This window comes from Sceloporus occidentalis, unplaced genomic scaffold (genome assembly GCF_023333645.1).
Source record: "Sceloporus occidentalis isolate IW3139 unplaced genomic scaffold, rSceOcc1.0.p SCAF_5, whole genome shotgun sequence".
NCBI lineage: Eukaryota > Metazoa > Chordata > Lepidosauria > Squamata > Phrynosomatidae > Sceloporus > Sceloporus occidentalis.
Window position 1 is genome coordinate 74,126,652 of NW_028316985.1, and position 15,565 is coordinate 74,142,216.

The 15,565-nt window shown below is 38.8% G+C and overlaps 1 protein-coding gene across 4 annotated transcripts in view; it reads right to left on the minus strand.

Moving 5' to 3' along the window:
• The window catches only part of LOC149312325 (metabotropic glutamate receptor 8), a 627,813-nt gene that overhangs the window by 601,769 nt on the left and 10,479 nt on the right, over window positions 1–15,565 (minus strand). For all 4 annotated transcript variants that reach the window (XM_089524400.1, XM_089524401.1, XM_089524399.1 and 1 more), the window contains exon 2: window positions 4,969–5,815. In XM_089524400.1, the coding sequence (XP_089380526.1) occupies window positions 4,969–5,478 (510 nt within the window). In that variant the 5' untranslated portion in view covers window positions 5,479–5,815. The remainder of the gene's footprint in view (window positions 1–4,968; window positions 5,816–15,565) is intronic.

Consider the following 15,565-nt stretch of genomic DNA (forward strand, 5'->3'; position numbering starts at 1 on the left):
AACTAAATGCTAGCTCCAGTACTAAGAAGAAAGCTTTCTCTTTAGCAGCACTTCAGCTGTTAAGCACACTCCCCAGGAAAATGTTTTAGCTATTGGATCAAAACTGATCATGTAAATTAACCTTTTTTTTGGAGGGGGGGGGAATTCATATTAAAGACAATGAAGGATGAAGGCGCAAAATGAATTGCATTAATTGGAATGATTGCAAACTGTAAGCCAGATAGTAGAATGGCTGTCTGATCAGAAAAGCATAGCCAGAAACAGCCAAGGGTGCTTTTTTTTTCTCTCAGGAAACTCTGGAAAAGATCAAGGAAACCTATATATTTTTCATCCATCTGAGTGCTGTAATTGGGGCAATGTACTCACCCACTGGAAGACAGTGACAGAAGCCCAGAACCTAAATTATTTAAACAAACACATACACTGTTCTATTGTCATGGTTTAAATCAGTGCCATATTAGGAGCAACACATGTTTCTGAGCTGCAGAAGGGCAAGTGAATCGTTAGAAGTAAAATAATTGCAAATCATGCCTTGGATGTTACTGCTGTTCACAAAAAAATGTTGTCTGAATTACTAGGCATATGTCTATTGTAACCCACTCATTTATCTGTGTCTGTACAAGATAAAACGTGTACATGAGAAACATTTCCTCTCTGCTAGAATTCAAACTCTTCTAGGAAAACAAAGTTTCAACAGAAAAAGAATGATCATGGTTGCATCCTTTTGATATTTAATTGGGAGCAGACTCTTTTGAACTCAGTGAGACTTCAAAGTAAAACAGGGCTTGCATCATGTGTCTCTTCTTGTATTGTTGGACTGCAAGTCCCAGCATTTCTAACCCAGTGCTAATGGGTATACTGGCAAGCAATACTAGGAGATGTAGCCCAAAAAGATCTTGGGTGCACATGATTTCCAAAATGAAATAAATATAGGATTCCATTATACAACACTATTTTTCCAGCATACTAGTTCACAACATTAATAGAAAACTGTAAGGGCAAAGTATGTATTACCTGAGAGATCAAAAGAGACAGAGGGACCCTTAGGTGCTAGAGACAAGGAAGAGAATGTATCCAGTAATCTAAATGAAGCTTAAAATTTGTTCTATGTATGCTTGTAGAAAAAGGTTGATGTGGTATTTAACAGGGCCACCTATCAACATTTTGTTGCTCAAGCTGAAGATCAGAGTAGCAACACCACCACCAATTCTACAATCAAATTTCTACCTAGAGAAACTGATCAAATGGGCACTTGAATCTTCTTTCAACACTGATAATGGGACAACATCCTTCATCACACCTGAGAGCAGGTGGGTAACAAGGTGAAAGCCAGGCTGCCTGGAAGAGATGGTTTAAACATACAGGAGTTCCCAGTGGGCTGCATCTACTAGCCCCTCATCCTGTGTCTGCTACCTGAGGCAAGTACTTCATTCTGCATAATGGGCCAACCCTGGACTCAGAAGCATGTAGCACCCCTTATGTTTGTATTACTGTAAGGTCATAACAATATGCAGTAAATGAATGTTTTTTTAATAAAATGAAGGAAAAATAAACTTTTGAAGGGAGTCATTTAGAGTCAAGAAGCAAGAGGAGTGTATACTTCATTTTCTCTGCCTAGTGCTTTTACCCTGAAGCTTGCCTGTGAATTATTGCTGAGAACCAGAGCTGAAGGGAGGGAGGAATTCTAGTTGTAGTCCAAAACCAATTTTTTTAATGTTGCTATAATTAAAGGTTGGTTTGTATCCATTTTCTCTCTTACTACACTTTGTGTATACTGTACTTTCTTCCCATATCTTAAGAATTAACTCCTAAGAGATCCAAACATAATGTTCTAGGATTCTGCCCTCCTGCTTATTAAAGACATTTTGTGAAATTTATAATTAAAACTTTTAAAAGACACCCGTCTCCTTTTGCCAGTGACAGTGTTACATCAATTAAATGGGTAAGTAGGAGCTTTCTCCACAGGGAGCAGCATGTGACCCTCTATTGATTAAGACTGCAGTTGAATGTTATTTGCAATCTCAGTGCATAATGGAAATCAGGAAGTTGCTGTCATGCTTTTAGAAGACAAATTACTGCTCTCTGAGACAATTCGTAGGCTTCTTTCCTTCTCACTCTTCTCCAGTCTCAGCTAATGCATGTTCTACAGGGATTAGTTTCTTAAATCTGCCTACTTTGCTGCCATGGGTAATAAAAATGAAGGACAGCTGTAATCCAGATGGGCCAGGATTACTTTAAAAAAAAAAAAATAGGGTTCAGTAGACTTAGAGCAGTGATTGCCGAACTGTGCCTTTAAGGGGTTTTGGACCTCAGCTCCCAGAACCTTCAGCCATGTTGGCCAATAGCCTGGGATTTGGGGAGCTGAAGTCCAAAATCCCTTAAAGAGCACAGTTTGGGGACCACTGCTTTAGAAAAAGGGACAGGTAATTTAAGGCAGGTATATACACAAGGTGATGTGACATTTCCTTGTAAAGAGAATAGTCATCAAGGGCCTCATTCTTATTTACAAATAAATCAGTTTGCAATCTGAATTGATGGATTGATTTGACAGGGGAGCATGGTTCACACTGCATTTCCCCCAATCACATTGTCTTGTTGTAAAATAACCCACTTCTATTTCATGTTGACCAGTGATTCGATTCCAAAGGGATCCTCTCCATTAGACAATCATTAAAAAATCAATTCTCATCTGCATCCTGTTCACTCTTGCGCTGAAATGATTTATTGCAAAAGATGCAGAAAAAATGAGAATCAAAAAAGTGTGTTAAAATGGGTCTAGTGCATGGCCTTTCTTCTCCATTCAGCTCAGGTGCAAACAAGGGTCATTTAAACCACTTCAAGCTGTTCTGCAAACTGGTTTGAAATGTAGTGGGAATGAGGGTGACTCAGAACAGAGTATGTTTCATTTTGTTTGTTTGTTTAAAACTACCATCCAACCGAAGCATTTTTCAAATCTTGTGGATACTCTCACTGTGTGAAGGACGCATTTCCTGTTCATATCCTGAGCTAATTTATACCACCAACCATGGATTATGCTCTACTTTGATCCATTGCAAGCTGGAGCTTTTGCATGATCTCAGAATGGCATGATATATAGTAAAATTAGAACTCAACTATTCATTAAACTATGACATTTATAGGATGACCACCATGTTTTCATCATAATCTACAACACTGTGTTGCTATGCTCTCTGATCCACCAGAGAACAAACTAGATCTACTTGAATGAAGGTACAGCATGGTAGATTTCACCTGAACATAAACTTTCAGTAGTAAGGGTAGTAATTATTGCATCTACTGTAGGGAGCAGTGGGCTTCTCTTCAGTGGAAGACAACCATCTGCTAGAGAAGGTGTAAGTTCTACAATGAGTAAGGGATTACATTAAGTGGTCAACATGGCTCTCTCCCACTCTATGATTTTGAAACATTGTACTCCATTCTTGGAAGAATGGGAACATCTCTTGACTTGGCCCTGTATCCTTTGAAAACTGAGAAGAGTTTGGCTTTCCACTTTAGTTTGCTTGTTGGTTTTGGTTGTTTATTAGATGCATATCCCACCTTTCTCCCAAAATGGGATTTCATCCTTATCAAAACAACCCATTAACAAGAATCAGGAAGTGTAAATGAGAGGCAAACACCTTGATACATACTGAACTGTGCATTCAATACACTATTGTCTATTTATCATCTAACAGAACAATATATATATATGGCAGGATGCATAATCAGTTTCGGCTGAGTTTATTGATTAGCACTCCATCATCTGTCCACTATACTTGACAAGTCTAGCCATGGCAGGTTTACCTTTTCACTGTTGATACTCTAGTATATGAAGGCCATGAATAATATGTCAACACGACTGTTGTTCTGAAGTGATCTGCTGGGACTCATCTTAGAAAAAATTATAACCTTACAGAAATTAAGGAAGAGGCTAAGTTTCTCAGAGAAGTAATGGCACTTCATTATATTTAATTTAGTTGGACACACAGATCAATATGTGTAGCATTCCAAGCACATATGGCTATTTAAAGAACCTTCCTGGACCTCTTACAATCAGATTTATGTGTAACACTTGTATCTCATTGTCCTGTAATTGTGTTATCAGATCAAGTAGAATGTGCAATTAAATTCAGAATTCAGCATCAGTGAATACACTTAAGTATTTGTAGTTGCAGATGCTTCTGTTAAATGATTCATTAAGTTCACATATTCATAATCAAAGTTGTGCAGGCAGACGTCTGCAGCAGCAGTTGCAAAACTTAAGTCCAAATGGTTTTTGTTCTGGGGACTGATCCTAATCCCTTTCTAGAGATACATAGAGAGATCAACATTGTCACAACTAAAGGGGCACCTAACGAAGAAGAAATTTTAATGGTCTAGATGAGTCTTTAATTCAGCACAGTTGTTATGCTCTTAAATCTATTTTCTTTCATTATTTGTGATAGATATTGTTAGACTTTGGGGGTGATGGCCTAAATGTTTTATCCTAATATTGGAAGAAAGATTTTATATCAGTGCAATTTAAGAATACTTCACAGAAACACTCCTTTACTCAGACATTGTCATTATTGTCTTCTTGAGAAATACTGCCCTGGTTGCGCAGTGGTTAAATGCCTGTACTGCAGCCATTCGCTCAAAACCACAAGGTTGCGAGTTCAAGACCAGAAAAAGGGCCCAAGCTCGACTCAGGCTTGCATCCTTCCGAGGTCGCTAAAATGAGTACCCAGACTGTTGGGGGCAAATTAGCTTACTTGCTAATTAGCTTACTTGCTGTTCACCGCTATGATCTTTGGAATAGCAGTATATAAATAAAACAAATTATTAATTAAAAATTATTTTATTTTTTTATTGGAAGCTGGGTCTTTGCATTTTTCTTGCTGAGATATCACAACCACATCCAAATTACTTACTTTATCCTTTCATGGATTCATGTGTCATGGATTTAAGGAAGAGTGAAAGTACACCTACCTTGAAAAGTCTTAAAATATTAGCCACCATGATGGACACAGAACTTGCAGCTGCTCCTATTACGCCTGTTATCTTGTCTGGCTTAGTGAAAATCGGTGGGTCTCCATTAGCACATTTCACATCAGACCCATCTTTCTCTATCAAAGCTTGCACAAATGTTAAGGACTGCTCCAAAGCATATGTGTCTCTGGAACAAGTATCTAGAATCCGGACACCCAAGGTGACATTGGCAAGAAGATCTGGGTCCTTATTGATCTGATCAATTGCATATAGCATGGCCTCAAGTCGGTGGATCCCCTTTTCCTTCTTGAGCTCCCCACAAGGTACTCCTCTGTCCCCCTTTGCATGGACAGGGAAGAGTCCTCCCAAAATGATATCTCCATCGAGTCGAATGGAGTGGGCATATTCCTGGCCATGAGTTCCTCGCACCATTGGGAGTATCCACCAGAATTTGGCGGTGAGCAGGAAGAAACAGTGGCAGGAGGCTAGATGCTTGTCTTCGTATACCATTTTTTCTGTAGGCGGTGTTGCTTTCCAAGGCCCAGATCTTCTCGTTAGAGGAAGTGGACAATTTGAAACTTCCCCTTCTGAAGGCTACCATCAGTGCCCAATGAATAAGAATATAGTACCGTGCAGTAGATAGAAAAGGAGGGTGGTTGTTTTAATGGTGATTCAGTAAAAGTCCTTAAGAAGTCCCTCACAAAAAGAATCCATGTGGTTAAATTTTATCATGTATTTCGTTGCTTATTTTCTGTGACTGCAGACTGACCTTAGTACAAGCAACTCCAAAGCTGGGAGGATGTCACCAATCCATATCCTTGGGTTTCATCTCGCAATTGAGATACTCCTGAAATATCAGAGTGCAAGAGACAGAAAGAAACTATTTAGTCAAGCTGTCTTAAGTTTTCTATTAAACTAGGGTTTTTTTAGCACTAATAAAAAATCCTGAACTTTTACCCCTCATTTTCTCTGTGGGTTATTCAGTCATTGCTTTCCATATCATTATATGTACGTTTGATTTCAGTTTGACAGAAATGTTAATACGGCTAAAATATCATCTGACTAGAAACTTTACTTCCAGGCAAGAAGTGAAGTGGCAATTCATACATTTACCTGACTTAGGAAAATTTCAAGTTAAAGACACCCATCTAGTCCAGGAGAAGTGATGTGATATCTGCCATTTCAGATGTTAGCAAAGCCAAGGAAAGAGAGTAACCAGTTTGTTCACACAACACATTCAATTCACTCCTTTTGTTCACATTTCTACATAATAACCAAAGTCACTTCAGAGAGAAGAATTACATTATCAGAGATGCACACCATAGAAAATCCAATCCAATGATGTTTGAACCAAAATGTTCATTGTCATTATATATATTTTAGTTGGCATCCCATTAAGCCTTGAAATTTACTGCTTCTAGTTGAATTATTGAATTTTGTATTTGCAGAGTTGCATGGATATAATGAGTTATCTATCCAAATCTGTTAAGATGGGATCTTAAAAGCTTTCTTCATTCCATGATAGCACCTTGGATCTTTTCATTTCTGCCCATTAGCATAAGCTATTGTACTAATTCAGTACATTTTTGTTGTAACAATGGAATGCTGGTTGGATCCAGACTTAGGGCCTTGACAGACCAGTACTAAATGCCAGCCTCGGGGCAGAGTGGGGGAGTGGCGTCCACATGACACATGCCCTGATGTTGCCTACATGGCAGGAGGCGTCATGGTGCTCCTTTGGTGCTGCATCCAGATGACACACACAAAAAGGAGTGCCAAAAACCCATGGCGCCAGTGGCTATGGCACCCTTTCCAGAGTGCAAAAAATAGCCACTTTTTGTGACTCCATTTTGCACCATGGAAAGGTCAGATTGGGGCTGTGGCGTTCAGTTGCCATGGCCCCAATCCAGCTATACACCCCCTTAGCCATGCTTAGTCAACCTCATGACACTGCCATAATTTATAGCAGAATGGGAATCATGTGGTGCATGGGTCAACCATTACCCTTGGAAGGGAGAGTCTAGCACAGTCCATGGGATTCCATAAACTCTCAAAGGCCCTGGTGTGAACATGCATGTGGACACACACACATGAACACACCATAATTTGTAGGCAAAAGCAGTTGTTCCCCCCCCCCCCACTGAAAACGCACACCAAAGGTTAAAAATTTCTTTAAATTCTTACTGCATGTTTGTAAGGGTGCTTTTACTCTGAAACAGCTCTCCTCCCCTCCCCCCCAAAAAAGAAAATATCCCCCAGTCAACCAAGAATGCAAAAAGATATGCTGCATCATCACTTTGTCAAAATGGTGGATGTAATGGCATGGCTGGGGTCCTCCAAAGTGCTGAAGAAAAAACTCTGGTAGTGGGCTCCAGAGGATGCTAATCCACAATCCAAATAATTTTGCACTTCATTGTATCTACTTCTTTGTGTGGCAGACCATGGGATCAAACCACATAATAGCTCATTCTTCCATCAATCCAAGTTCCTATGCCAATAGATGAAGGCTATTTCTAGATTATTAAAATAAATAAATACAACATAATATTTAGATATCAGTTGCATATCATATTATACTGTACTAAAACCACTGAAATATAATATAATGTTGTGAATGTGGATATTTTAATGTTCTTTGAGCCGCTTTGATTGTCTCGTCACAGAAAAGCGGGATAAAAATAAAAGTTTATTATTATTATTATTATTATTATCATCAAGTTAGGTGCAATTACATTTCTTCTAAGTAAGTTTGTAGGATTAATCAACAAAGTGCAATACCTTTTTCTTTTCTTTTTCTTTCTTTTTTTTCTGATGTTGTATTGCTGTTAATCTTATTATTTTAATAAGTATTCTTTGTTTCTTGTGGTCAATGCAATACTCAGCCTCCTTTTACAGGAGGAGAACTGAATGAGGAGAACATTACCTTAGTAGTATGAAAGTATGGCCATTGGTGGGCAAGCAGCATTGGCTTGTGAAGCTATCATACCTGACCCTGTGATAGTACTACTTGAGTGATGTAGAAAGATGCCAAATGGAGGGCACTTTTACACGGCTTAATAACATAAGAAAAATGCCTAAGTCTCATAGGTAAGACCAGTCAGCATATAACTAAGTATGTATGTCTAAATTACAACCTGGTCCTCCACAACTTGGTGCCCTCCAGACATTACATTACAAACCTCACTATTTCCTGCCAGTTTGACGATTAGGGATAATGGAGTTGCAATACAAGAACACCTGGAAGGCATCCAGTTGAGGAATGCTGATCTAAAGTACTTGTCCAACAGAATGCCAAAATGTGGGTTGACTCTTCCAATTCCATGCCATCCGTTTTCTTGAACTACAAAGGAATATGATGGCTGTACATTGGGATTCAATACCCCACAGTAACATATGATACCCCACAAGGCACCATGGCCTAGCAATAATCTCTCAGTTAACCTTGCCTAAGTCTCTAATATTTCACTAGTAGAATTTTAATAGGACTGGAGAATTATACACAGACAACTGTTTCAAAGCCTGTGAAAATTATTCAGTCTGAAGTCTCATGTGTTCACAGTAAAAATATCTCACTGTGATCCAACAGCAAAATAAAGACTTGAAAATGAATCACATAATGATAGTGTGAACAACAGAGTAAGTATATCAGATATATTAGGGAACATGAAGAGTACAGGAGGTTTTTTTAAAAGAGATAACATCATTCTCTGTTTTATATTTGGATTTAGAAAGGTTAGAGCTCTGTAAGACAGGGTGAGGAAACTTTTCCTTTCCAGATATTTTTCATCTTGTATCAACCACACCCAGTGTGGCCAATTCTAAGGAGCAAGGAAGGTATAGCCCAAAATATCTCTTGTAAGCCATATGCACTGGGTTACATATATATTAATCTACATTTATGGTCATATAATTGGTGAATACATCCCAGTCAGCTTTAACCTTAGTCACTTTTAACCTGTAATCGCTAGATGCACTGACCAGGTAGAAAATACTCTATTGTTAACAACTATCTGTTGTTAACAGTCATCTCCAGTAGTCATACGTTGAGCTGTTCGTGCACATTGTAAGCAGAGTATGTCCAGGCTTGCGAGCAATATATACCATCTCTATCTATCTATCTATCTATCTATCTATCTATCTATCTATCTATCTATCTATATCTCCCTCTCTTTCTCTCTCTGACAAACACACACACACACACACACACCTGCTGCTTCGCAAGTATCTCCCAAGAAGAATTTGGATATAATGCATTCTACATTACTTGTGATAACATTAGTTTCAGTGGCAATGAGGGTATAACAACATTCCTTCTGCAGTCAACAATAACTGCTAACAACATTATTTTTTTTCTCATGTAAAAATATGTTTAATTGTTCTCATTAATGGTGGAGGTGAAATACTTTCTTAGATGCAGTGTGGTGTAGTGGTTTGAACACAGGACTATGACTCTGGAGACTAGGATTCAAATCTCAACCCAGCCATGGAAACCCACTGGGTGACCTTCGGCAAGTTACATTCAAGCCTCTTCTGAAAAAATCTTGCCAAGAAAATGCCCTGATAAGTCCTCCTTAGGGTCACCATAAATTAGAAATTACCTGGCAACAACAACAAAATACTTTCTTAGGGATTTGTGTTTTAATTTTGTCAAGTTTTAAACTTTTTCTTACATATTAAAATGGATTTTTTTTCAATAAAGGAACTAAAAAGTAACAAACTACTACTACTACTACCACCACCACCACCACCATATACCAAATTACTTTTAAAAAATAACTTTGCAAGGCCCTCTTCTCCAGGAGACCACTCCTCATACTGTCATGGTTGTATAAGTCAATACATCTTAAATTTCTACTAGGTAATGGTATCATCCTTTTCACAGTTACTCAAAAGTAAACACACAGAGGATTATTTCCTGTGTTCTATCATCTCAGAATAAAGATTAAATTTTTATTTCCAGATGATGAAAACTAAGAACTACCTGTCTTCTAAGGAGTCCACTGACTGTTTCTGTGTCAGTCATATTTCTGGGAGTGCCTTCCTGTGGCACAAAATTCTGTACTGGGAATAAGTGAATGATCCAATGGGTCCAGATATGGCACAAAGAGCCACCTCCTAAGGAGTCAGAGGAAGAAAAAGAATACAACAGCAATTAATCATTCAGAGCCACACCAGCAGCTCCTTTACAAAACTTACAACTTTGGGCTTTCATTTTTATTTCTCCCAACACCCTGCAGTTTTTAGTGCATAGTGTGGAGATTAATGGCATTGAATTAATTAATGCCAGGGCCAGACAACTGTGATGGGTCTGGGGATTTATTTATTTATTTGTTCCTGGAAACTGAGGACTATACAGGCTGCTAAAAATAATTTTAAAAATTAAATTAACATAGGGGATTACAACCTGTTTTTAAAAAATCAGTATTAAAAAGGAATCCTGACGCACTTTTGAGGCTAACTGAAAGACAGACATTGGTAACTTGAGCTTTTGTAGACTGACCCTACTTCCTCAGATACATGTGGTGGAGTGGAAAGCCCAGAGATATTGCAGTCTCTGTATGAGAATGTCCATAGGAATACAAAAATTTGTGGGTGCGGAGATGAGAGGACAAATTCAGTTTTCATTATGGTCATTGGGGGACAATGCAAAAATGTTGTCTAAAGCCAAGGTTAGTAGGTAACCATATGAATGAGTAAGGAAGTAGGCTCAAGTCTACAAAAGCTCATGCTATCCACTTTTATCTTTCAGCTTGTCTCTGTTGCAAGATCCCTTTACATACTGATTTTCCAGACTAACATGGTTATGTTTTTGAATTCTACACCATGTTTAAAAATATGAATTATATCTCCTGGAGGCTTCCAAGACAGGCAATTTGGTCCTGTTCGTCCAGAAAAGAGATAGTCTTGCAAACCTGGAGGATTTGATCCACAAAAACAAGACATGGAGACCAGCGGCCCCAGGTTCACATTTTGCACACTCCTAATCCAGGCTGATGGAGGGGAGAGTGGCTTATGGGAAAAGGTGTGTCACTTTGGAAGTGAGGTTGCACAATATAGACAAGAGGAGGAACCATTTGTCCTCTAGATCAGTATATCTCAACCTATATGGTGTGGGTGACTGGCAGATTTTGCACCAACATGTGAGGGACTGCTACCATATTTGTGCCCACTGGCTGCAATTGTTGTTTTCTTTCCTGGAATCACCAGAATCCAATGGCTCGTGGATCACCACCAGTCTAGGGACAACCACATTGCTCTAGATGTTTATGGCAAACAATAAACAATTTAGAAAGTTGTTGTCATAGAATCATAGAATAATAGAGTTGGAAGAGACCGCAAGGGCCATCCAGTCCAACCCCCTGCCATGCAGGAAATCCAAATCAAAGCATCCCCGACAGATGGCCATCCAGCCTCTGTTTAAACAGCTTTGATCATTGGGAAAGCATTATATAAATAAAGTCTTATTATTATTAAAGACCTCCAAGGAGGGAGATTCCACTACACTCTAAGGGAGTGTGTTCCACTGTCAGACAGCCCTTACTGTCAGGAAGTTCTTCTTAATGTTGAGGTGCAATCTCTTTTGCTGTAGCTTGCATCCATTGTTCCAGGTCCTAGTCTCTGGAGCAGCAGAAAACAAGCTTGCTCCCTCCTCAATATGACATCCCTTCAAGTATTTCAACAAGGCTATCATATCACCTCTTAACCTTCTCTTCCACAGGCTAAACATCCCCAGCTCCCTAAGTCATTCATCGTAGGGCATGGCTTCCAAACCCTTCACCATTTTAGTTGCTCTCCTTTGGACAGGAGGAAAAACCTGAAGAGTGTGTTTGATCGATTAACCAATCCACACATTCATTGTTATATGGAGGCTAATTCTTATCAGAGGGGACAAGCTTAAATTCAAGCAGATTTGTTTATATTTTGGAATTGCTGCCTCCTTTTAGTATACAGCACTAGTACTGAAGAGACAGACAACCAGGCATGGTTCTTACACTCTTTTGCTTCTGTCCATCCAAACATGCCAACTCTTGGCACTATAGCACATGGACACTGATGGAACCTTGATGGATGTGCCAATTTGTACTGCCAAATTGTTATAGCCACTGGTTATCAAATGATAGGTTCAGCTCTACTGACATGTTTGGCTTTTATGTGGTAGGAGAATTCTTGTCCAGTGGCAGCTGGTCCCTTCTATGTGTTTGGGACAATGAATCTCCTCTGGGTTTTTGTAACAAAATTTAAAAGAGCTGTCCAAAGTGGTGAAACTATTTTGAGGGGATGAGTTACCTTGAATAGCTCTTTGTGCTTCTCGTCCACAAATAGCTGATCTGCAGCAAGTATTTCAGCAATTCAGTCATTGGGTAAGTTATTATATACTAAACATGGTCAGGGGTTCCAGATGTTTGCTTTTTTGGTGTAAAGTTAAGGGTGATTCTGTATATTGCTATTTTCATTGCAGTGGTCTATAATGTATTCCAAGAATAATGCATTATAAGCCATTTGTTTTCTCTTTTCCAGACAGGCTATAACCATTAACAACTATGAATCATTATGTCTTTCCTTTGACAGTACAGATGATCTAACTCTTTCATCCATGAGCATCAAATGTGTATGTAGTATTTTATTCCACATATGGGTGTTTCTTTATGCTTCCACACACTATAAATATCCCTATATTAACTGTGTGTAGAAACATAAAGAATGGCAATAAGCTGCATAAAGTGCTATATATACATTTTGATGTTCAGGCATCAAAGTGTTAGATCATTCCCTCTGCCGAAAAGGCACATGTGATTCATTGTTGTAAGGGGTGGAAACCTGTTTGGAAAACAGAAAACAAATTGCTTATAATGCATTATTTTTGGAATACGTCACAGTCCATTGCAATGAAAATTACATTACACTGAATTACTTTTAGGCTTTTTATGTCATTGAATAAGTAAAAGCTTTTATTATACTCACTGGCTTATTCAAACCACATCCCTTTTGCTGTATTGATTAATATTAAATATTACAGCCATATAAATGCATTCTCGTCAGCTCCTGCAGCTAACAGAGAAATAATTTCATAAGCATGTGTTTTCATTGTTATCAATGAATTTTTTTAGACAAATGAAAAAATATTGACGTGCTGTGCTATAAATCCTGACAGCCTCCTTTTATATTCAGAGTTTTTATTCAAAGTGAAACCAAATCTCTGTGGCTGTAAATCTGAATTGATCCAACTTATGAGAGGGGCTTTAAAAAAAAAACCAGTTGCAACCGGTGGGTTATTTGATAGGTTTTGCCAGCACTAATAAGGTGTGTGTTCAGAAGGAATGTCATACACCATATATTGAAGTCTAAATAACAGATCCTTCAGCTTTCTGGGTATATTAAACTACAACTGCCATGTATTCCTTATCATCTGCTATGTTGCCCAGGGCTACAGGAATTTGAAGTCCAGAAGCTCAAGAGGCCTAAATGTTTCCCACTTGTACAATAAAGCCCTGCATGCAATAACTATGGGAGATAGGGTGCTTCTACTGTTTTTCATTTCAAATACACAAAATACATTCATTTTGAATCTATAACCAACTAGTGCCCCCACTTGAAGTGTGTACAACCACTGTCATCCACTCATTTTAAGACTGTTTGAAGAGAAAGTGTGACAGAAGAAAACGATCTGAAAAGTGTGGGAAGATGGGGAACAAGAAACCAAGAGAGAGATGTTCCAGTCTAAAGAAATCTAAATGGACAAGCAAACTTCCATGTCCATGCACACATTGCTTGCTGAGTCAAGTACCATAGCTATACATTCAAATCCACATGAAACTATGAACACAACAGCTAGAAGATAGGCAAAGTACAGGCCACTCAGGCCACTTTGGAAGCACACAAAGACCCCTAATTTTATTGTTTAGCTAAACATGGCTCCTACCCTCCCTAGAACATGTAGGGAGCTATTTTGCCATGTTTTCAGGGGCAGGTGGCTTGGTCTGTTTTAGGTCCAACTGAAGCATCTTTTTTTTTTCCTCAACAAGGAAGTAAACCAACTTCCAATTTATTTCTTGGTTGAGAAAAGGCCTCTTCTGGAACTAAAACAGCCCAGGGAGACCCAAAATAAAATAGTAAAATTGGCAGGGTTAAATTGCCATGGAACATATTTAGGTGTTTTAAAGTGATAAATAGGGGTACAGTGGATTTGATTGGTATAGTGCTCCCCCAACAGCTGGAAGCTGTCCAGCCCTGCTGGACAGAATTGCTTTTAAAAGGACCTGGATTCAAGTGCACTTTCTCATTCTAGTGAACTCTGTCAGCAGCTTTTTAAAAGCATGATTAGAGATGCCTTGAGGAGAAACAGAAGGATGTAGAGATATAGCGGGAAAATGCAGAGTAATAAACACAGTTGCAACAGTGGATGAAAGGTGGGCTTTGTGTCCGAAAAGACTAAGCCTCTGATGGAATAAAACTAACTGATATGTGAATAAGAAGAACAAACTAAAACATTTGTGGAAGGAAATATGAATGTGTAGCTTCTTCCTGCCCTGCCTGATAATAACGGGCTATAAGCCTGAGGACTTTTCAATGTGTACATGATTTCCTTCATGCCCACATAACTGAAATGCAATTGGCCCTCCATATCCACAGAGTCTGCATCTATGTATTCAACTACCCATGGTGTGAAAATATATTTTTTAAAACAATCCAAAAAGCAAACTGGTTTTGCCATTTTCTATAAGGGACACCATATTACTACCCCATTGAGTATAATGGGACTGGAGCATCCATGGATTTTGGTATCCATGGAGAGTCTTGGAACCAAAACACAGTGGAGAGCAAAGGCCTACTGTATGATTAGAGAAGTGCAAGAGTGGCTGTAACTTAACCATGCAGAGGATGTTCGGGCTAGAGGAGGTTCATGCTCAGCATGAAATTCTATGTTGACAATAGAAATAGTAGGGAGGAAAAGAAAGCTAATGGGACTTGTCATTATTCTTATTACAAGCTCATTACTTCTTACAGAAGTCACCCGTGTCAGCACTGGTGTACTTTATATTAATGAACTCTAAATAATGCATTGCAGTGTTAGTTCCGTGCAAACTACTGGGTTCATTTGGTTAAGAAGGCTGCTTGGAGTTTTGTTTATAGGAACTATACTCAGATGAATACAAATAGGAGATATTTGGCCTTTGTACAAGAAGATTTTTAAAACTTGGTCTTCCTATATGAGGATTTTAAATAGGGTTCATTTACTCTTCCTGGCTTTATTTGCTCAACAAAGGACGCTACAAATGTAATGTACTATTTGACCTGTCTTACCTGCCTTGTTGTATACATGCAACTTGGGTTCCCTCTGAAACTATACTGTACCACACTCAGTTCTGGTGCAATACAGGATCATCCCAAAAATGGGATCAGACTGAAGAAAGGCAAACATTTTCATCTCATTTCAAGAGCTGATATTCGGGCAATTCTCCATGTGCAGCATTCCTGAGGATGTGATCACTGATGCCTTCCCAATTCTAGCTACAGCTTCCTGGGGCTACTTCACCTTAAAAAAAATGTACCAGTGCACTTAGATGAACAGACATACACAGTTGCCTTATACTGGACC